Source organism: Poecilia mexicana, unplaced genomic scaffold (genome assembly GCF_051168715.1).
Source record: "Poecilia mexicana isolate PSO_F unplaced genomic scaffold, ASM5116871v1 scaffold_10, whole genome shotgun sequence".
In the NCBI taxonomy this organism is placed as follows: domain Eukaryota; kingdom Metazoa; phylum Chordata; class Actinopteri; order Cyprinodontiformes; family Poeciliidae; genus Poecilia; species Poecilia mexicana.
The window spans coordinates 17,284,143-17,307,883 of NW_028263379.1; the positions used below are offsets into that span (position 1 = coordinate 17,284,143).

Below are 23,741 nucleotides of genomic sequence, written 5' to 3' on the forward strand. Positions count from 1 at the left end.
GCTGGGCTAGAAAGCAGGATAATAATTCAAAGCACATCATCAAGTCCAACACTGATTGGCTCACAGCAAACAAAATTAAGCATATGGAGTGACCTAGTCAAAGTCCAACCTCAAATGTTAGATAGTCGTTCATCTTGCCAAAGGCGGCACAACCAGTTGTAAGATTTATGGGGTGATAACTTTTCATATAATGTCACATTTGTTTGGATAGGTTTTTATTTTACCCAAGTTCAAAAATTACATCATCATTTGAAACTATCTTTTCTATTTACCCATTTGATGATCTGAAATATTTAAGTGATAAAAATAACAAAATATAACATAAAAAACCACCGAAAGGGTAAAGAATGAAATAAATAAACTTTTCAATGGTCTGACTTAATGGGATGCAGCTGGATGCTGTGTGTGAATACATGCACAATTCCACAATTCCTGTAAACAGTAAGCAATTTCTTGGAATAAATGTTTAAATGTGTTTCATAAGTGCAAAATCCCCAAAGTTAGACTGTCAGTAGCAGGTGGACAAGAGGATTTAGTTACAGCAGAAATAAAAATAAAACCAAAAGTGAAATTGAACTGTGGCTTTATAGATCCAGTGGGTAATTCAAAGAAGCCTCTTGAAAGTAAAAGCAAAAGGACACATGACCAAGTGAAGTATAATGAGACCAGTGTGTATATTACTGAACAGATGTCCTAATCCCGATTCTAAAAACATGATTCACAGCTCATAAATGATCATAAAGTAAGAACATGTAACACGAAAGGCAACACAGTCATCCTAACTGTGACACTGAAAGGGACAAACAGAACCAATTTGCAACATGCTGAAAAGATGCTTAAGGATCAGACACAAATCAAGACAATGCTTCCTGCTGGGAAATAAAGTGATGACAGAGGAAAGCAAAAACCATCTGGGATATGTAAACAAATCCCAAATGTGCAAAATGATTTGATGCGATGAGGTAACAAACACATGTATGAATGAGAAACACATCACTGTAACAACTGAATCCACAAGTTTTATTTTTGTTGAAGAACCTGTTTTAATCTGAGGAGAAAAAATACTTCACTATTAGAGAAACATATTATTGAATATATGTTTGTAGAAAATAACATGCATAAATACTTGTTAGAAATATTTTTATTGCAGACACAATATCAGTCATAACAGTCACATTTCAAAATTACAAAATGCTTGTCATCTTTCTCCTTTCCTCCCCCAAAACAAATACACACTAAAATCTTTGTCATATAAATAGATAAATAAATAATAGATGGATATCAATATATAATTTCAATTTTGATATATGAACTTAAAACGGGTTTAAAATCAGAAACAACTGGCTTGTGCTTGAAACAAAAAATATTGTTATATGGCAAATGTTTTAGCATAATACATCATATAATGTTATTTCTTACTAAAATAAGAGACAATTTAAGGCATGTCTGACACTACTTAATTAACAAATGGGCATCACTTTAACTAGTCAATATTTTAACGACATAAAACATTAATGACGAATTTAAATGACGAATTTACTTTATGGCCTTAATTGGCACAACTTACGTCAGGTAGCAGTATATTTTTCCTACCTCTATCATTTCATTTATATATCAATTCACTGTATTTGTTTTTTATCTGATGATGTAATGCTCGTCATAAAGTTATTAGGGACATGGCCTGTTGTTTTAATTATATGTTACCTCAGCCTGCCATACACCTGTTGATTCGAAATATTCCGATGACGTATACGGGATTTACTGCTTTCGTTCGTTGAGACTTTTATTGTGAAGTAGCACTTCCGGTGATGGTGGTTTCTTAACTGTCAGCCGGGTGCTAAGAGAGAAGCTACTTTCAAAAGGTCTTTAACGGCTTTTCCATTCACAGCCTCGGTGCATTTGACGGAACCTGTCTGCCGGGAGCCTGGTATTCAAAGTGGGTCACGGGTGGCTGTGTTGAATTAAGTTAAAGTCAGCTGAACGGAGCCCTCCCATTAATGAGTAAGGCTCTTCTTGCGTGGCCACTGGTAAGCTAACGAAGAGGAGGGTGGGGACTAAACTTGCAAGACCTCGCCCCAGTCGTTGTTTCACTCTCTAGCTCACAGACAGCTAATCTCCTGTCGGCGTGTGAGACCTCTCACAGCTTAAATAGACAACCATTCAAGGGGAGACCGACACAGCTGTGCCTACTGAAGGGTAAAAATCAGCAACCATGTTCAGGAAGACCTTGAAGAAGGACCCCGAGCTGTTCCAGAACGTGTCTGAGGGGCTGCGGAAGCTTTACCGAACCAAACTGTTCCCGCTGGAGGACACGTATCGATTCCACGACTTCCACTCCCCGGCGCTAGAAGATGCCGACTTCGACAACAAGCCAATGGTGCTCCTGGTTGGGCAGTACTCCACCGGTAAGACCACCTTCATCCGGCACCTCATGGAGCAGGACTTCCCCGGTATGCGCATTGGCCCCGAGCCCACCACGGACTCTTTCATCGCGGTGATGCACGGCGAGCAGGACGGGGTGATCCCGGGTAATGCCCTGGTGGTGGACCCCAAGAAGCCCTTCCGCAAACTCAACGCTTTTGGAAACGCCTTTCTCAACAGGTATTACCCCCCCCCCCAACCCCCTGTGAACTTTAAAGTGCTCACTAGGAAACAAACAGATGTTTAAATTGTAATACCTGAGTTTTTAGGTTATTCTTCGAAGGTGAGTGTTTTCACTAATTAGTGTAGGGAGGAAAAGTCTCATAAAGATATCATATGTGATTTAACCCCCCCCCCCTCCTACACGTCCTAACATGCACCACACCTTTTTTTCTTTCTTGGGCAAATTCACATTGTGCTGTTGAGCAATCTTCACCGAATGGCCCTGAGTGAGGTTTCCCCCTTTCATCATCCTAAAGGAATGCACGTTTAGTGTTGGTAGACAGGTGGAAGCGCCACCTGTGTGTGTGCTTATAGCAAAGAGAAAAGAAGGTGCTTTCCAATGGTTTAATCAAATTAAAGGAAGCTCTCTTCCTTTCACTTTGGTACAAATCCACATCACAATATACTTTTTTTTAAGTATTTAAAAGTACTTTTCAAAATTCTTCTGGACAGATTAGATCCTGAAAAAAAAGCATGTTCCCTGGAACCTAGATGAATGTGAGCTATGCGGCTTGGCAGCATGCTGACCTTGTTGCGTCCTTATAAGCCAGGGCCATAAGTTTCACGTCCCTCCTGCTGTATAAGTATTACAACACCAGCCAGCTCCTATGACTAGGCTCAGCTGTGTTTCAATGCCAGGTTGTGTAGATGTCTTTGATTCAGTTGTTTGCCAAGAAAGTAATTTGTTTGGCCAAATATCTAAGCTCTATAAGAATAGGCTCTCAGTTTTCCTCTTAAAGTTAATTTGCTCTGATAACTCGCTTTAAAGATCATACCTGGTTTTTAATATTTATTCAAAATGAAGTGGGATTCCTGAACCTAATTTATCCCAAACTTTGAGAAAGTTACACTGTGTTATAAACTTCTAAGCCTTCTTAATTTTCTCTCAAACCCTTGTGAGGTATCCCATGTTTTACAAACGTCTGAATAAACGCTTCCTAGAAATTGCTGTTCATTTGCTTTTCAAAGTAAAACAGGAGATGAAACCAACCTCTTATAAACTTGCTGTTTGTGTCCTATAAAGTCACAGAGGGTTAAATGTTTTACTATCTATCTACAGTGCGGTGGTGTGACTGTACAGCTAACAGATGTTTCATTTTTGTTAATTAATTTGGCTCATGAGAGGTCGTTCTGTGAGAGTGATTATCATGATTGCTTGGGACATTCCAGAGCGCTTCCCATAGGATTGTTGGAATGGATTTTCCGGTCTTATGAATGACTTAAGTCTTTCCTAAAGCTCAGATGAGTCAGAGGTATTTCCCAGGTCAGGTTTCTTTTTGAACATACTGACACAAATTAATATTACATTAAATAAAAACAGTGGTATGACTTAAGTTAAAGTGAAATCCAGGGACACTTGAAACTTTTCAGTTTCCGCTAGCTGTATCAAATGAGCTCCTCCCAGTCGGGCTTGGAGAGCAAAGGTATGACTGCTTGCTTAAAGCCAAAACACCTGATCTTGTTATACAATGTCTGAATGTCTTATGAGCTCAGACATCCTATATCATGACATCACTTCCTGGTTCAGCATGTGGGAATCTCCCATTCCATCGTCCAGATAATGTCAACTACAGAGAAACATCCAGCTAAATAGATAGCCAGAACACTTTCCAGTCTGGTTTTGTTTAGTTATTGTAATCTTAATTTGCTGTCGACATCAGACTGTTTGTTATGTTGCCATGAGTTGTAGTAAGATAAACACTCAAGTTGGGACTTGCTCAGTTGGGCCTCTTTCCTATTATCAATATCCTTTGACATTCCTTCCTGGAATTATGTGGAGTGTTGTTCTTATCTTCAATGGAAGCTAATGTCTGCCAAGTAACCATCATTCATAATGGGGAAAGTGTAATAATTGTAATTCACGTATCGCTTTAAAAGAGTAGGAAGTGTTGGTTTTTGTCAGACATTATTTATCATTCAAACTTCATTAAAGACTAAAAAGGAAAGCAGATAAGACTTAATTTAAGCAATGGCTTATTGTTTGTTGTCGCATCATTTGTCAAGTTGTTGGGTCAAGTGCTTTCACATTATGTAGTTTTATTGAATTCAGTCTGCATCTTTGTCTCAGGCTCATCTGAATATTTGAAGCTCTGCTTAAGATAAATAAAATGTTTATTAAAAACTCTGTCATTATCGAGTTGTAGGTCTATTTTTGACAAATTGGACCAGATACTTCTGATTCAGCACAGGAATTCACCCGACTCCTCAGCTATGAAGCAGGATAACTCCTGTTTGTGATTTATTTATGTTTTTCAGAATCATAAAGCTGGTTTATGTTTTAAAGCTGCAGTAGGTAACTCATGAAAAATATTTATTGCATATTTGTTAAAACAGTCCCTGTCCAGCTATAATATGAAACAGATGAGCTGTGAAGGAAATTTGAGCTCCTCTGTTATTTTCTCCCTGCCATTTTCAGAAATACTCTGCTTGGTTAGAAACAACTGGAGGAGGGTCTGGGTGTTGTCAATCACCCTATGCTGCTCACACCCTCATCCTTAAGACTCTGCTACGCTTCAGCTCCTCCCCCACAACGGAGCCTGCCATGAATGCTAAAACTAGTTATCATTCCTGGGACAGCTGCAGCAGACCGACAATCTGGAGCAGTGTGTACATGAGTGTGATTGACAGCACCAAGACCCTCCTCCTGGTCCTGATTGGTTTTCTTATTGAGTGATGTATTTCACTCCACAGGAGGGAGGTGGAGGAGCTCTATTTAATTAAAATGTTATTTGTTTCTTATTTTCGTTCACAGATTATTTCTAATAAAAAACTGCCAAAACAGATTGGCAGTTTTAACATTTATGTAAACGCATTTCTATAAGTTACTTTCTTGATCCTCGAGACCAATCAGTGCCCTTAGAACCACCCAAAACTTGTTCCATTTAAATATTGGAAACTGTTTTTTCTTCAATACCCCTTGATTAGAAATGATTCTGTTGTCACTAAAACATGAAAATATTAGTTTTAAGTCCCGAATGCATCATAGTTTCCATATGGTGACTATTTTTACATCCACAGCAATCTTATCAAGATTAATCAAAAGCACATTGCAGCTAGAACATAAACTCTGAAACACAAACACATACTTTCTGATTAGAGGCTTCATTTTGTTTCAGGGTTTTAGGTTTTTGTAGTGTTGTTGGGTCCATGGGGTTTAATATTGTACACATTAGTAACTGTAATCTACATTTAGTGTTTCAGCTGGTCTGGACAAGTAGTAGAAGCACATTTCACCTGAAATTTTCACTTAATTATGTTGCATCAGCTGCTGTAGTCCTGCCTTTTCTAAAAGGTAACAATTGAAAATCAAGGATCAGACTCTTAATTGGCTGAGTTGATGAGAATGTGATGTCAGCCCTTCTGTGCAGCTTTTAACCATAGTTATTCAGTCTGCAGATTAGCCTTTAACTACCAGGCTCAGGTGGGTCCTACCTTCAGTGTAAGCAGTTATTTATGAAGAGCATAAACAGAAATCAGTCATGAGGTTCTCACACCTTCAGCGCCTGCTTTTGAGGAAACCTTGCGTTGTTTCTGATTAGCTTTTTTTTTTTCAACCAAGTGTCCTCAGAATTAACTCAATAGTACTAATAAAACTCCTGACAAGAAGGCGTATGCTTTTTGATTCTGATGTACTTTTTGTGCCGCTGCAGTCTGTGGGCCCCAGTGTATTTCTGTGTTTTCTGTAAGCCGTTAGTCAGTAAAACTGGAGTCAGCAAAGCTTAGGTTCCGCTCTGGCCCACACTGTCCGGCTCCATCCCGTCCTGTTGTTCCAGGGCGCTGACTTTGCTCTTTACTGAGTCCGGGCCGGAGCCTTGCGAAGCCTCACGCTGTGCTTCAATACACACCAAAGGTACCTGGATATTTTTATAGGCAACTGGAAACAAAGAAAAAAAAATCATGATTTTTTTGAAGGAACAAATGTGGAAAATTGCGATTGGTCACGTTTCCAGTGCAAGTAATAGCCGGCCCGTTTCCTCTGCAATATGGGAAGCTGAGGTTATGATGAGAAAGAAGGCTGAAGGTCAGGAGGTGTGTGTCATGACTGGAGGAGAAAATTCCAGATATGATGTTAAATGTTTTCCTTTGTCCTCATCTTGAACTGTCCTAACAGTGACAGTGTTCTCTAGCTTTTATGATAAATTATCACACAGCAGATGAGTTGTTGTCTCTGTATCTGCACATTGTTTTAGTGTGTCTGGGAATTGCAGCTTAACTTGATCCGAGCATTTTGTCCCGCACAGCAGAGACCGTTCAATGGAAAACTTAAAAAAATTTCCAACTGAATGACATTTGATAAAAGATCTGAGGGAGAAGGAGAGGAAAAACCAGAACGGCTGCTATCTTTTCCTAGCAGTGTCACTGTAAGGTGACACCACTCTTCAGCTCTCGATGGAAGGAGTCATTTTCCTACCTTCTTTTTTTTTTTTTTTTTTGCCTGGATCTTGGTCAATTTTTCCATATCCATCTTGAATGTGGTGCAGGACCTCTGTTAGGGTTAGTAGTGTTTGTGCGGTTGGAGCAGGAATGTGAAAGCATGGTTTTCCAAGTCTTATGACCCGGTGCCTCTGAGCTCATGCTGTGAGTATCGGTTCTGTTTGGCTGAATGGGCAGCAGAGTGAGACACAATACTCTCAGCTATGGGGTGTCCTAACAATCTAACTCTTTGTCCTGAGTGGGTCTGTGTGTTTTGCTATTAAACAAGTCATCTTCTCCCACGCTTTGTGGCATGTGTGCATCTGCTTTTCAGATTTCTGTTGGCGTGTGCGACTCCCCTTTAAGGTTTAAAGGCCTGTGAACATCCTCAGGCGCTCTGCTGTTGTAAATCATGTTGATCTGGGAAGGAGTCAGGCCTACAATTTTAAGATTTATTGTTTGTTGTTCCAATAATTTCCATATTCATCTTCCTTACATCATCGTCTTTGTGCTGTTGGAAAATCAGTAGCCATGTTGTTGGAAAAATACACAAACGACAGTTAAAGTTTCAACGTGAGCTCAATTAACCGGTCAAGCTTGATTAATGTTTGTGTATTAGATCTGCACAGAGTCTTCACCGTAGAGTATACAAACATTACCTGCATCTTTACGACCGTTTATACCTCTAAATACGTGTTTGTGTTCCCACACAATCTGGAAAAGTCTGTTCAGGTTGGATGATTATGGATGTTTCCAGACAATTTGGATGAATTGTTCTTAAATTCACCCAAAACTGTAATACAAGCTTAGATGAATGTTGAAAAATTGCAATATAATCAGTAATGTAACATTTTTGTGGTTGCAGCTTTGGGGTGTGATGGTTTCTTCATTTTGTCCAGCAATTTCATGCTTGATAACAGCGATTAGAAAAGTGAAACTTTCTCCTACTTTCAAAAAGAACTTTAAGTTTTAAACACTAAATAACAAATCGCAAAATATAACTTAATACTTATGACGTTGATGAAATAAAAATGTTTTTACAAACCATTTTGCCAAAGATTAAACGAGAACAATTTTGTTTTGTAATGCTAAATGAGGCCTAAATAAAGACCTTTTAGAGACAAAGAAGTGGATAGCTTCAGTTTACTCATGAAAGCCAAGTTTGTGTTAGAACAACCTCACTCAACTGGTTTTCTCCTCTCTTAGCGCCCCTATCCCTCTCTCTGCTTTCGTTTTTGTCTCGCTCTAATTTACTCTCCTTCTCTCCGTTCTTTGTTCCCCTGCCGTCTAGATTTATGTGTGCCCAGATGCCCAATCCTGTCCTGGAAAGCATCAGCATCATTGATACTCCTGGAATCCTGTCTGGAGAAAAACAGAGGATAAGCAGAGGTCTGCTTCACACACACACACACACACACACACTTACATTCACTTGTGTTAGTTGCACCATGCCACACCCTCTGATCGAAAACCCCTAAGTGGTGAAAATATACAGCCTTGCACAAATGCAAAATAAACCAAGAGGAAGTAATGAGTTCAGATATAAAAAGAAAGCATCGTTATATTTGTCCTCTTTTTCATGTGCTTTGTTGCTCGCCGAGTGTGCCTGCACTGAAGCTGTAGCAGTCTGCTCAGAGTGCTGTCAAACCTGTATTTAACTCCTCTGACACCGAGAAGGCAAAGCATAACCAGTTCTTGTCAGTGTGGCAGAGAACCACACAGCTCGGCAGAAACGAGGAGAGGCCGTGCAACACTTTGAAGCTCATTTCCTGCCTTTTTGTGTGGAGGTTTCTACGGCATCATCTGTGTGCCATTATTAATGCTGCCCTTTCTTTAACCCACAAGGGAAAACCTCAGATTTTGATCCTCTTTGGTTATTTTTGTCTCCAGTAGCCCTGTGCGGTAATTTTTATTTCCCAGTGTACTGTTTGATTAAAACATTGCATATTTTTCCACTTGCTGCCACAACAGCCTGACCTTTAAGGTCATTAGGTCATTGCTGCATATGTGCTTTTTTAAAAAAGCTTTTAGTGAGCTTACAAACATGCAGAGAAGATAAGAATACCGCTGATCAAAGCTTCTGCTTTTTGCACCTGATTTATAGTTGGTTTATGAGGAAATGCACAAGCCGTGAGGCTTTGTTTTTGTTCCTTGGTTATAGGAAGTGAAGTGAAATGGCAAAGTCCATCGGTCTGCTCTAAATGACTGTCTCTGATTTCCCAGAGGAGGAAGCAACACACAAATAAAAGAATACCAAGAAGTTTAGGATTTTATTTTTTTAAGCTAAAGTCAATGTAAAATTAGTTATACTATCTATAGTTTTTCATTTCTTTTTGCAACTTCTAATCTGTTTTATTTGGCTTTTATATGTTAGATCAACATATAGTCTAATGGATAGTGGCATGAATTATGTACTTAGTCTTTCAACTTTTTTAAATTACAAAAGTAAAGTGTTGTGTGTGTTTTAAATTTAACCTTTTACTAGTTTACTTCAGAAGTCACATTTTAGTAAGGGAAAATGTGAGGGAACGGCAGCATCATGGAAAAAATGATGCTGCAGTTCAAAGTACGAATTAGGTTATAAACTTGAACACTGTTAAATCTATCACCTAAAAAAATGGGCCAGACAAAAGTTTTAAGAGATGCAGCTGTGTGGCCCATTGTGTCTCTGGAGCAGTTGCAGAGATTCAAGAGGACAGCTTGCAATCCCCAAATCTGGCCTTTATGTCAAGAAGAAAGTTATAAGAAGTTCTGTTTATAGTTTGCCATAAACTACATCAACCACACAGTAAACATGTTGAGGAAGATGCTCTGGCTATTTTTTTTTCTTCTTCTTCCGACTGAAATTGAGGAATTTTGATAAGAAGATGATAAAATCTTGTAGAACAAAAGAACAAATATGTTCTGCTGATATATCATGGTAAAATACATTCATATTTGTGATTGTAACTTGACAAAAATGTAGAAAAGTTCACAGGATGTGAATACTTTTGCAGCACACTGTATTCAGACACTTCTACTTAAAGGTTGCTTTGAATTAAAATTTAGTTTTAAGTTCTTAAAGGAGATGAATGTTGTGATAATGTTGCACACACTACTCTCAAAGTTAGGGATATTTGGCTTTTGGAGGCAAGGCTTCCTGTCTGAAGCCTCGCCGTGCCGAGGTGCTGCTGATCAGATGTTGGGCGTCGTCTTCGTCTCCTGATATCAAAATGTGAACATGACGAGGAAGGCTGTTTAGATACCAGCTGATTGAACCGAGAAGTTTATCGGTTGATTTGTGGATCAAATGCCTGTTGTGAGTTTTGCAGTTTTAAGCTCCTTGTCAGAGAACTGAAACACCGAACGTGTTCATTCAGTAGTTCAGAGAAGGTCAAATTAAGGTCACCTCTAAAAGTTGCAGTGCATTTCACCCGAAAGCTGAATGTCCCTAAAGTTTTATGAGCAGTGTGTTTGCTTTTGTTGCTATGACGAAGCGTGTCCGTAGTTCAAACGTGTTGAAGGTGTTTGCATGAATGAAGAGGCCGGCTCAGGTTGAGGTGACCTTCTCTGACAGTGGAGTGGAGTAAATCCAAGGTTTCCTCCGTTTTTTTCTGTTCATACACACTTACACATTCCCACTCTCAACCTTTTCTGAATGCGCGTCATCCCGGACTCTGTATCTGTATAAACATGGATACAGTAGGGTAATCCAGACATACTGTACGGTCTGTGTCGAATAAAAACAGACGTGGTTAGGCTGTGCAGCTCATCTGTGACGGGCACATGCTTGTCTGGACCTTTCTGCAGGAAACTTTATATCGGTTCTTGTCTGATATGTTTCAGCAGTACTTCATTCTTAATTCAAACCTGCTCATCTGAAGAAGCTTCAGTAAAACTCCCAAAGGCAAAATCCAACTCATGAATGCGTCCCTCCTGTTGAGAAACTCTGTGTGCTTTTTTTTGATTAGGCCAGCATGTACGCCTCGGTTCTTGTTCCTGACTAAGCTATGAAGTTACCAAAATTATAGTGAAACTGTGATTTTTGCAGAACTATCTGGCGACTTTCCCATAGTTACCTCTGATCTGTCATTTTCCAGTAGCACTTTAAATCCCTTCTGAGAAAACGGTAGAGTTGTATATTCTGAGAAATCAAATCAAGATTTTCAGGAAAAAGTGCCAATTAAGTGACGACCCTGATGGGTCTCTCAAATGTTTACTGTACAAATATGCCCAAATGTATTCGCACCAGCATAAAACTGGCCTTACTAGTTGTTTCCCAAATCAACCAAAACTCTTTCTTTATAGTTAACACACCGATTTGAAAGTAAAACGGATAAATGTCCTTCAAACTCTTATCTCCAAAGGTTCCCAAGCTGCAGCTCAGGAACCCCTGATGGTACTTGAATTGCCTTTTAGTCGGTGGTTTTAATGCAATACATATGAACAGTTTGGAGAATTATGCTGTTTTAAAAGTCAAAACTTGAATCTGAGAACAATCTCAAACAGAAATCAACTCAGCAGCTTTCCAGGTCCAGCCAGTTGTTTCTTGCTCAATGATGTGGTTAGCGACCAAAGTAACTGCTGCCAGCAATGATGATGCATTTTTCTACACTCAGTTCTTTTGAACACTGTGGCCACATCATCATTTAAGAGGCTCTGTAGTAAGGCTCTGTTTCTACTCTATAGTCTACAGGAAAAGAAGTAAGGGAAGTTATGTTAAGCCAGCAATGCAATAAAAGTTCAGTAAAATGCAGGATGTACATATAAGGAAGAGAACAGTAACATGTGCATTTGGTTATGGATTGAAAAACAGTACTGCCTGTACAAGATTTAGGGCTGCACAGTTTTAGCATCTACATCAAGCTACAATTAAAGAATAATGATCCCATAATTGTGTTCTTTTTATGAATGAAATGTCCCCACCTCTTTGTGAATGTTCACATTTCATCACTAAAAATACATGAAGTTTGGACATCAAGAGCCGTGAAACTGCGTCCAACAATACAGAGTCAATATTGGCAGTAAATGGCACTTGAGATGAGCAAATATCACATCCCAGTGATTCTTTGATTGCACTATTGCACACATCAGTATCAGGATCAATAGTCTTTCAAATATTGTGCAGCTCTGTAAAAATATGCAATAAAATCAAAGTGCAAATAAATATTTTTTTAATCTGACTGTAATGAACTTTTCAATGTGATGCGGCCACATTGGATTTGGACGTCCACTTTGGTGGGAAACCTCAGACCAAACCACCCATTCTAATTCAGCCTGAGACTTTTCTGTTAATTCTGCCAACAACAAATTTGTTAGTTTCTATGAAATAAAATGAAAACAACATACATTTAAATTGTGTCATTCGGTCTAACTGTAGACTATGATTAAAATATGGAAAATCCCTTTAAGTCCCCAGTTGTAAAAGTGAAACATCTTGTGGTAAGCGACACAATTTTGTACGTGGGGAAAAAGCTGAGCGCAAAACGACCAAAACTGGAAAGCTAAGAAATGACCATCGCTCATAAAATTACACAACAATCTGAAAAAGTCTAAGCTCTTAGCGGTTTTAGAATATGTCACAATAAGAGCTACTTGGACATCTTGGTTTTTCCTGAGAAGGGACTTGTTGTAAATTAGAGAACTACTGTCTTAAACAGGGAGTTGGTCTAAACGTTCACGTAGATGCTCACTGATCTTTATTTGGATCTCTGTTCATGTTTGTCATGAGTTTCTGGCTCTATCTCGTCCTGTCTCTGCAGGATAGCATCAACAGCTGTTGATGCTATGCGCTACAAGTCAGCCTGGGCCTCAGCAGCTGTCTGTGTGTCTGTCTCCCTGAAGTGGGTTTCAAATCAAGCTCATGAGGGAATGAACATTGGACTGGCTGCCTTCTGGGCTTTTGGATTTCAGACACTCCCTTTCATTTCCCTCAGTGGACACACAGCTTCAGACTCTTTTCTGCTCAAAGTGCAGCTGCCTCCTACGTTCCACTCCTCTATTTACACTTCTCTCATACTTTCACTTTCACTCGCCTCCATCTCGCCCTCTGCAGTCTCTCCCCTCTCCTCTGTCTTTATCTCTGTCTCTCCTGAGGTATATTCAGACGGGGACAAAGGAAGCCTTGTTGGAATGTATATGCAGCAGATCTGGCGGCGTTTGAACCGCAGCTGAGATGAGTTCTTACACCAGCTGCATTCTTCTCCCATCAGATGATACACAGGCACTAATCGGAACCACAACGCCTGACTTTCTCTCTGCTGCTTCTTGCTCTGCTTTGAATGTTAACTTTGTAGTTGCATTCATCTCCTCTGTGGCATTTTGATCTCAGCAGCTCATGCTTATTTTTTTTTATTGCTAACATTTTTTAGGCATACTAGAGATCTCTGTATTAGAACGTGCTGTTCATTTACAAGTCAGATTTGCCTGAAGGCTCCTGACAGTCTTTACCTTGACAGACCTGCTCTGTTAACTTAAAGCACTTGGCTAAATGTTAACCAGGTAAGAAAAGACGCCTTTTGAAAGTCTTTTCTAAACATCACTTGAGCAACATGACATTGAATTGGTGTACATTTGAACTATTTCACTTGATCAAGATCACATATGACAGACAAATGACATCCAGTGCACACTTTGAACATCTTGTGAACAAATGCTCAATTATATCTAAAAGTTTGCTAAAAACTAGCCATACCAACACAAGGTCATCCAGCTAACAGACTGACAGATTATGGAGAGCATTAGTCAGACACTCTATGGCAGGCCATTTTAACATAAAATCAGTTCCATCTGACTATTAGTAATTTCATTCTAGATATCTAAAAACGACATTTTGACTAGAGAAAACTACACTAGGACTATCCTTAATTTTAATTCAAGATATCTGAAATAGAAAAGCTAATTAAAGATAAAGACTCATTTTGAGATATATTAACAGGAATTGTGACTAATCTAAATTATAGTTCCAGATATCGCTAAATTAGTAATTTAATTTGGACTGGTCAAATCTTTAGATCTCCTGTCTAAAAATAGACTTAATATTTTGTATCATACCTTTAATTAGAATAACTAGTCATTTACTTTGACTAGTCATCACTGTTGTCTGAAATATATTTTAGTCAGTAATTGCAGACATCCTGAATTAAGGTTTCCATAGAAAATGATGGTAAATCTGACATCATCTGTACCAGTGAGAATGTAATTAGATATCTTAATTTACTAATGCGTCAAGTCATACACCAGTTTCAGGTATGTGGAAAGTAAGTGCCATAAAGGCGATTTTATGTTAAAGCAGCCTTCCACAGAAAGCAGATAAGAGGGTCATAACTTTGGTCAGCAGCTCAGATTGGAGAATATACATTTATATGAAAACAGCAAGACAAAAGCTTTTGTTAAAGGCAAACATTAAGAAGTCCTGTTTTCATTTAGCACACAACAGTCGGTGAAAGAAGATGCTGTGATTAGACAAGACTAAAACTATTATTTTTGAGCTGGATCCAGAAAGTTGTGTGGAGTGAAATGAACACTGCACATCATCCTGAACACGCTGTTCCCTCTTTGAAACATGGTGGTAGCAGTATCATGCTGGGGGCTGATGCTTTTCTTCCAGGTAAGTGAAGCTGACCAGACGGCAGAGCAGGACAGAGTTGAGGCTGAGGCAGTAGTTCCCCTTCCAGCAGCACAATGACTGAACATACAGCCGAAGCAACAATGGAGTGGACTCGATCAAAGCATATTCGTGTGTTAGAGAGGCCTCGCTGAACCTAAACTATGTGGCAAAGAAGAATGGGCTGAGATTTCAGTCTCTAGGTGTAAAGCTGTTAAACGCATACCTCAAATGCAGAGAAAGTTGGGTCTGCGGCGCAAAATAAACGGCTCACCCTCGCCGCTCCTCTTCTCTCCAGGTTACGACTTTGCGGCGGTGCTCGAGTGGTTCGCTGAGCGCGTGGACCGCATCATCCTGCTGTTCGACGCCCACAAGCTGGACATCTCTGACGAGTTCTCCGAGGTGATCCGAGCCCTCAAGAACCACGAGGACAAGATGCGTGTGGTGCTGAACAAGGCGGATCAGATCAGCACCCAGCAGCTGATGAGGGTCTACGGAGCGCTGATGTGGTCACTGGGAAAAATCATCAACACACCTGAGGTAAGGATTTTGTTTTACCTGTATCAAATTCTTAAACTTGGTCATTTTGTGGGGATATTGTTAAATTGTGAGCTTACTTTGCACTGAAACTACAAAATGACTAATTAGCAGTTTGACAGACTCTGAGCTTTAGTTAATATTTCAGTGGAAAATCTCTGACCACCTTCGGCAGGTCTGGACAGACGTTGTTTTCCGGTAAAGAAGACGAGAAAACTGGTGTTTTCTGACATTTTTGATTTATCCTTTTGTGACGTGCACACCCTGACCGTAATGAAAGCGAAAAACGGTTTTAATCCCACCATTTTCAAATCCCATGTCGTATCATGTGACACGGTCTTGTGATTCTTCCTGACTGTCGGGTTAATGTTTGATCCAGAGCCGTATTCATCACCCAGAGAAACCTTTGGATCCTGCTGATCATTATTCATTGACTTTCACCCAAAGTTGCATTGAAGAGGTTTTAAGCAGGAAATGAACCACAAAACGCCCATTCTATTATTTTATTTTTGCTTCACTGTGACTCCACATTGTGTCACATCCTATTTGGCACTTTTTGTCCAACAACTGTTCCGCTGTTACGTTTGTGACCTCTGATCAAATGTCCTCAGATAAGAGTAACTGGAGGGAAATGGTGATTTCTAACCTGTGGGAACTTTATTTCAGGTGGTCCGTGTGTACATCGGGTCATTCTGGGCTCAGCCGCTGCTGGTTCCTGATAACAGGAAACTGTTTGAGGCTGAGGAGCAGGACCTGTTCTTGGACATCCAGTCTTTGCCACGCAACGCTGCTCTGCGTAAACTGAATGATCTGATCAAAAGGGCACGCCTTGCTAAGGTTGGTATCAACAAGATCAGAGGGACTGAGTCACACCAGCAAATCAATCTACTGTTGGGTCAAAATCTCATTATATTAGCACAAAATATTGAACAAAAATATCATCTGGTTTCCTTTTCTTTAAACATAATTCCAATTCCAGCTCTTAGCTTACTGTGGTTTTTAATACATTGTTAAATTAATAAGAGCGATTGGTGGCGCTCCTTCAGTTGCCACGCCTTGGCTGATTTGGTCATAAACCACAAACAAAAAGGAAATAAGGCATTTTTGAACCATTAGGATTTTTATCATGTCTGTTTTTTAGGATTGTTTCGTTTCCTTAACAACCAAGGAGGGATGGAATTTAATTGGACTGAAATTAGTCCCTCACTTTTATTTTATTTATACAGATATATTAAAATGTGACATATATTGTAATTGACACAGAAAACACTCAATTAATACTAAATTAAAATACTGAATAATCATTGTAGTACTGTAAAAATTTGAAAAAAATTTATTCTAATATAGATGTTTAAGAAAAATATCAAAAACACCTACTAATACAATTTCAGCAAAATATTAATTAGTCAGACTAATCATCTCTAGGTCTTAGCTTGCAGCTACATTAGTCAGTCATTTTTCTTTTCTTTCTTTTTTTTTAATGAAATGAAACATTTTTACATAGCCTTGTCTTGTTTAAGGGAAAAATGTGACTGCAAGTGAGAACTGTTCAGTTTTGCAGCTTTATTGTTGTTTTTTAAGAGGTGTTGATGTGAGCATATTGCTGAAAAGAAATATCACCACTGCTGCAAGAAAACACAATGCCACATTGTCCGTCTCAGTGTGGCACAGTAATTATCAAACTCGGCTGGATTCATGAACCAAGATCCACTGAAATTACCTGAACTTGACTTAACCTGATTGATAAAAGTGTTGGAAGGTGACCGCTATCAGAAAGGTGTGTCTTCTCCTCCAGCCTTATTGCACATTTTATTGTCTTTCTAATTCTCTTGCACCATATAAATGTTTTCTCCACCCATGACAAAGTTGCTACACAGAAAGTGGTCTCTGCTGTTGTGCAACTTGGACGTTTTTTGTCATTAACCACAAATAAAAAGAAATACAACAGGCAAAGAAGCCTCATTTAAATAGCACATTTCAGTTAAAACCAACTCAAAGTGTTTCTACATAGAAATTAATAGCAACATGAAACACATCAACACAGATTTTGGTCAACCAGAATAAAATAAGCTGAAGTGTACGTGTCATTTTTGACCTGCCTATTTGGGCCAGATCTGATTCTCATTTAAAAGTGTAAAAACAAGAAGATTTTTTTTTTTGCCTTCTTAGTTGTTTATATTAAGATCAGTGGTGAAGTCTGGCTAATGAGGCGGAGCCATCACGCTCAAACTGAGGTTTACTTTTATTTTCAAATAGTGACAATAGTTGACATTTTAAATGGTCTATCTTGTATTTAATGATCAGCACGGCTGGGATTAATGGCCAGATCTTCATGTAATTCTGAGATTTCTAAAAGGAAACCAGTGTTTTCAAATCCAGCAACTTCGTGACAGATAAAGGTTGAACGTAGGCATGTCACAATAACATATTTTCCTGGACAATAAATTGTCCCAGACGTTATTGCAATGAATGATAATAATGCTGTTTTTTTTATGTTGCATTTAAGTAATATTTTGGTAATGGCATAATAGTGTAAATATACCCTGTAAAAGATCAAACTTTCATTTCTAATTACATTGGAACCGGAAGAAATTTTAAATATGCAAAATAAACATTTTTAGATTGTATGCTAAAACCATTTTCTTTTCATTGTTGCCTTCCAGGTGCAGGCCTACATCATCAGCTCCCTGAAAAAGGAGATGCCCAGCGTGTTTGGGAAAGACTCCAAGAAGAAGGAGCTGATCGCCAACCTGGGAGAGATCTACCAGAAAATTGAGAAGGAGCACCAGATCTCACCTGGAGACTTCCCCAACCTTGCAAAGATGCAGGTGAGAGAGAAAAAGAAATGTGGGAGCAAGCTAAGGGTTGGTTCACATCAACCCTGTTTAGTTCACATTAATCCAACTCTAATTCGTTTGCTTAGAAAGTTTGGTTAGATTTGGGAGGTGTGGATATGTAATCAAACTCTGGTCTGTCTAAAAATCTCTCTCAGTTCACTTGAAGTGAACTCTGGTGCAGTTCCAATGCAAGCGGATCGTAGAAGCTAATTATAGCCCAGGGCATGCTGGGTAAATACAATTAAAACGTGAGTCTAGCACTAGTGGGGAAAAATGGCTTGTGGTCTTTTACCATAGTCAAAATAGAAATGCTAACGCTGTTAAAATTTGACACCATTCCATTTTTGTTTACATTTAGCGAAGAAGGAAGTGTTGCTCATGAGTTTTCATGATTTCTTGAGTAGTTCTTGGTTGATTAATTTGGTACAGAGCAGTCTGAAGGCGAACCACACCAGCTGAAAATGTAACAAAAGTTACAAATTTGGTCCCCAATCAAACCAACTCTACTGGACTAACAGGTGTGAAAACACCCTTGGTCACAGACTCATTTAAATTGTGAAAAATTGTAGAAAAAAACCTATAGAGTACAATGACCTCCGAACCTTTACTCCTCACATCTCTGCCCTGGTTTCCTGCCACTGCCCTCCAGGAAGGACCAGGATGGGGATGGGATTTATTTTTCCTGGTTTCTCAGGAAATCCTGCTTCTTGTTCACTGCTTCCATTGGTCACTCTTGTAGACTGATCTATTTCTATCTTCAATTCCTGTTTTGTTTCCTTTCAGGAGCTGCTGAATGGCCAGGACTTCACCAAGTTTGCGTCGCTGAAGCCCAAACTGCTCGAGGCCGTGGAGGACATGCTGGCCAACGACATCGCCCGCCTCATGGCGATGGTGCGCCAGGAGGAGTCTGCTATGCCGAGCCAGACCGTCAAGGGTGGCGCGTTTGAGGGAACCATGAGCGGTCCGTTTGGCCACGGTTACGGTGAGGGTGCCAGCGAAGGCATTGATGAGCTGGAGTGGGTAGTGGGGCGCGACAAGCCTACGTACGACGAGATCTTCTACACCCTTTCTCCCATCAACGGCAAAGTGTCCGGTGCCGCTGCCAAGAAGGAGATGCTGAAGTCCAAGCTGCCCAACACGGTTCTGGGAAAGATCTGGAAGCTGGCCGACGTGGATAAAGATGGCTACCTCGACGACGAGGAGTTTGCCCTGGCCAATCACTTGATCAAGGTGAAGCTTGAAGGTCACGAGCTGCCAGCTGAGCTGCCCAATCACCTCGTGCCTCCGTCCAAACGCCCAGGGAATTCGCTGCAAGATTAAGGAGGTCGGCCGCATCAACACTCATGTTCAGGACTCTCAGTGCCAAACGTTCAACCACAAGCATGAACAGCTTCGTCCTCCATCATGCTGCGAGTCCCCCAGGCTTCTTGACACACTGGGACGAGGCGGCGCTGCAACGTGCTTCACCAGAGAGAGACTGGAGTGTTTCTGGGGGGGAGGGAGAGGGTTATTCATATTTGTATGTGGGGAGGTGATGAAAGGACAGAATAGGTTTATGGAGTGAAGGGCCTGAATGTGGATTCATGAATCCTGTGTAAACATGTCAGTATACAGTCCTATTATAATAAGTTGATCCAAAGATATATAGTTTTGTTTTTCCATTTGGAGAGAGAGAGAGAGGAAATGAATTGAAACAGTTGTTAGAATTACTTTATATTTTTGTATTTCCTGACTGTTAAACTTTTACTCTTTCCAAATGCTTCCCTTTTTGTTATTTTGCCAGATGAATGAAAAGGAGTTCTGTACTGTGAGACTTGTGCTTTCTGAAGACGCACTGATTTATGGTGTGTTAAAAGAAAGCCTTATTCAAAGCCTTTAAAGCTAATAAATATTAAAAAAAAATAAATATTTGCTGAATTAACTTGAACTGAGTCACGGTCTTTGTGCTTTTAATTTGTTGCTGAGGTGTTTTTGTGTGTTCGTTTGCCCCCTACAGGCCAGAAAGCCCAAAGCTGGCCAGAGGAGGACGTATAAGGTCATCTAACCATGAAGTTACTTCTGGCCGCATATTTCTGAACCAGTGGAAACGGGCAGACACTTGACATTCTCTAGCGGAGTCTGAGGACGCATGAAGATGATTTAGAAAATGTCAGTCCAAGCGCAGACAGAGCAACACTAAAAATAAACAGAACCGGAAGTGCACCCTGTAAATGTCTGATATTCATTAATCAAGTGATTCTCTTGGCTCTTAGTGCTGCCGGATGATTGTTTAGCCATGTAAACACACTAGTGAGGTTGTTCTCCCTCCACTCTGGCGTGGGGCTGAATCGCAGCTGAGCGCATCAGTTCCCGCCTTAAAAGAATGCTACGTTTCATTCAGATGTCCTACTCACGGTCACGCATTTTCTGTGTCACAAATGCCCAGTTTGCTCCAGCGTGACTCAAGGCTGTCGGCTTCACATGGTGGTCAGGTTTCACCCGTAAGAGTGCAGAGGCGCCCTCTTGTGTCTCGACATGGTCATTACAGGAAACTATAATTAAGGAATCATTTGGACAAATGTATTATGTTTGATCTATTAGGGGAGAATCTACCCAAATTTGTTTGGGTTTATATTTATTTGGAGTTCCCTCATACCGATATGTCAACACCCAGGTCCTTTATAATCTCCCTAAGCTATTCTGTGTGATTATGTGTGTAACATCATTAGCATCATTTGTAATTGTTACAGCAGTGTTAATATGACTATTGATTTTAACCTCACTGGAGGAACAAACTAAAATAAATTAATTTTGAAATGCAGAGTGGTATTTAAGTGAACTTTCTGAAAGTAATGAGCTGATAAAACTAAATTTACAGTAAACAAGTTAAATTTGTCATGTAAGAAGTTTTCCTACTTTGCTTCCAATGATCCTTACTGCATTTCAGGCAGTCATCTTTTCTTCTATAAGAAAAGAAATTGTTTATTTTTGTCTTTTGTTTGTCTAATATTGTATAGAAAAGCTTCAGTGATAAAATGAAAAATCTGCAAGTATGCAATTTTTTTATCCAATATTTGACAAGTCCTCAGAATAATCAATAGAATAATCAATTCCTAAAATAATCTTTAGTTGGGTGTACAGACAGAACATTGATCCTTTGACACTAAGAATTTATTGATTGTTCATAAAAAAAAACAAAAAACCCAACTTAAATTCAAATTAATTCCCAAAGATGAATCAAATATCCAGAATAATGCAAAAAAGCTAATGATTGTTACAACTCTATGGGCCATTTAAATGGATATTATTTATATTTGAGCCTGTATGGATAGTTTTGATGACATAGAGAAAATCTGCTAAGCTTATTGTCGCATAAGAAACATGAATTATTCGTTTTATGATTTGAATAAAGCAAAGCTCAAATGCATCATCAAGAGCTCTGAATTAGTGCAGAGTGGATATAATCATTTAAAGATTCAAAGTTCATATATATATATATATATATATATATAAAGCTCCTCAGGTCTTGGTGTTGAGGTTAATGCTCTGGCAGGAAGCTGCTGGAATGGACACTGGAGTGTGAAATGACGGGCAGCACGACTCCACATCTGTGTGTTTTTTTCTGTCCATCGTGTGTTTTCATTATGCTACAGTATATCAGTAAATTTACAGTGTTTCCTTTTTCCTGCCGTCTTCCATCGGAGCAACACAGTCTCCCCTTCCTGTTCACAGAGCTCTTCTCTCTGTGCTGCCATCTACACTCCTGTCACTCAGCGTGTCTCCGTCCTCTGGCTCGTCTTAGCGTCGTCCACGCCCCTCTGTCCCACTGACCCCAGCCGTGGGGGGACTGGGTCGGCCTTATGTAACAGAATCATGCGGTGGGAGCGCCGCTCCTCAGAGCCAGGTGAGGAATGAAGCACCTGCGTGTGTGAGAACCGATCATCTCATTAATGCGCGTCGCCCATGGCAACCGTGCTGAATTTAGTACCGGATGATTAATGATCATGCCTGTTTGTTTTTTATGCTTGAGGCTCCCCAGCCAGCATACCCATGTGGGCCCCATATGGGAAAAAAGAGGGCTGCCAATATGGGCCCCAAATGGGTTTGTCCGCGGGTTCCATGGTGGCCCCACATGGGTTTGCCCAGGTAGATTTAAATGGGTGCTGACTGGGTTTTCAGTGGGACCCAGATGGGTAACTTACATGAGCCCCATCTGGGCCCCACTTGGGAGCTTTCATGAATTTTTACCTGGGCCCCAACTGGGTCTAAACTGGGCTAGAATATGGGCACCAAGTGGGTTTGTCCACGGGTTCCATGGTGGCCCCATATGGGTTTGCCCAGGTAGATTTAAATGGGTGCTGACTGGGTTTTCAGTGGGGCCCACATGGGTAACTTACATGAGGCCCATCTGGGCCCCACTTGGGAGCTTTCATGAATTTTTACCTGGGCCCCAACTGGGTCTAAACTGGGCTAGAATATGGGTACCAAGTGGGTTTGTCCGCGTGTTCCATGGTGGCCCCACACGGTTTGCCCAAGTAATTTAATTGGTTGCTGACTGGGTTTTGAGTGGGGCCCAGATGGGTAACTTGCATGAGGCCCATCTGGGCCCCACTTGGGAGCTTTCATGAATTTTTACCTGGGCCCCAACTGGGTCTAAACTGGGCTAGAATATGGGCACCAAGTGGGTTTGTCCACGGGTTCCATGGTGGCCCCATATGGGTTTGCCCAGGTAGATTTAAATGGGTGCTGACTGGGTTTTCAGTGGGGCCCAGATGGGTACCTTACATGAGGCCCATCTTGGCCCCACTTGGCAGCTTTCATTTTTACCTGGGCCCCAACTGGGGCTAAACTGGGCTAGAATATGGGCACCAAGTGGGTTTGTCCACGGGTTCCATGGTGGCCCCATATGGGTTTGCCCAGGTAGATTTAAATGGGTGCTGACTGGGTTTTCAGTGGGGCCCAGATGGGTACCTTACATGAGGCCCATCTTGGCCCCACTTGGCAGCTTTCATTTTTACCTGGGCCCCAACTGGGGCTAAACTGGGCTAGAATATGGGCACCAAGTGGGTTTGTCCACGGGTTCCATGGTGGCCCCATATGGGTTTGCCCAGGTAGATTTAAATGGGTGCTGACTGGGTTTTCAGTGGGGCCCAGATGGGTACCTTACATGAGGCCCATCTTGGCCCCACTTGGCAGCTTTCATTTTTACCTGGGCCCCAACTGGGGCTAAACTGGGCTAGAATATGGGTACCAAGTGGGTTTGTCCACGGGTTCCATGGTGGCCCCATATGGGTTTGCCCAGGTAGATTTAAATGGGTGCTGACTGGGTTTTCAGTGGGGCCCAGATGGGTACCTTACATGAGGCCCATCTTGGCCCCACTTGGCAGCTTTCATTTTTACCTGGGCCCCAACTGGGGCTAAACTGGGCTAGAATATGGGCACCAAGTGGGTTTGTCCACGGGTTCCATGGTGGCCCCATATGGGTTTGCCCAGGTAGATTTAAATGGGTGCTGACTGGGTTTTCAGTGGGGCCCAGATGGGTACCTTACATGAGGCCCATCTTGGCCCCACTTGGCAGCTTTCATTTTTACCTGGGCCCCAACTGGGGCTAAACTGGGCTAGAATATGGGTACCAAGTGGGTTTGTCCACGGGTTCCATGGTGGCCCCATATGGGTTTACCCAGGTAGATTTAAATGGGTGCTGACTGGGTTTTCAGTGGGGCCCAGATGGGTACCTTACATGAGGC

General features: G+C 40.7%; 1 protein-coding gene across 1 annotated transcript; it reads left to right on the forward strand.

Annotated features, from left to right (window-relative positions):
* The first annotated feature begins 1,805 nt into the window (after positions 1-1,805).
* Positions 1,806-19,942, forward strand: ehd1a (EH-domain containing 1a). Its single transcript, XM_015007791.2, has 6 exons — positions 1,806-2,601; positions 8,348-8,445; positions 14,940-15,181; positions 15,845-16,015; positions 17,842-18,006; positions 18,799-19,942. Exons 1-6 carry the CDS (start codon positions 2,213-2,215, stop codon positions 19,333-19,335), a joined length of 1,602 nt encoding a protein of 533 aa, XP_014863277.1. The 5' UTR covers positions 1,806-2,212; the 3' UTR covers positions 19,336-19,942.
* The last annotated feature ends 3,799 nt before the right edge of the window (positions 19,943-23,741 follow it).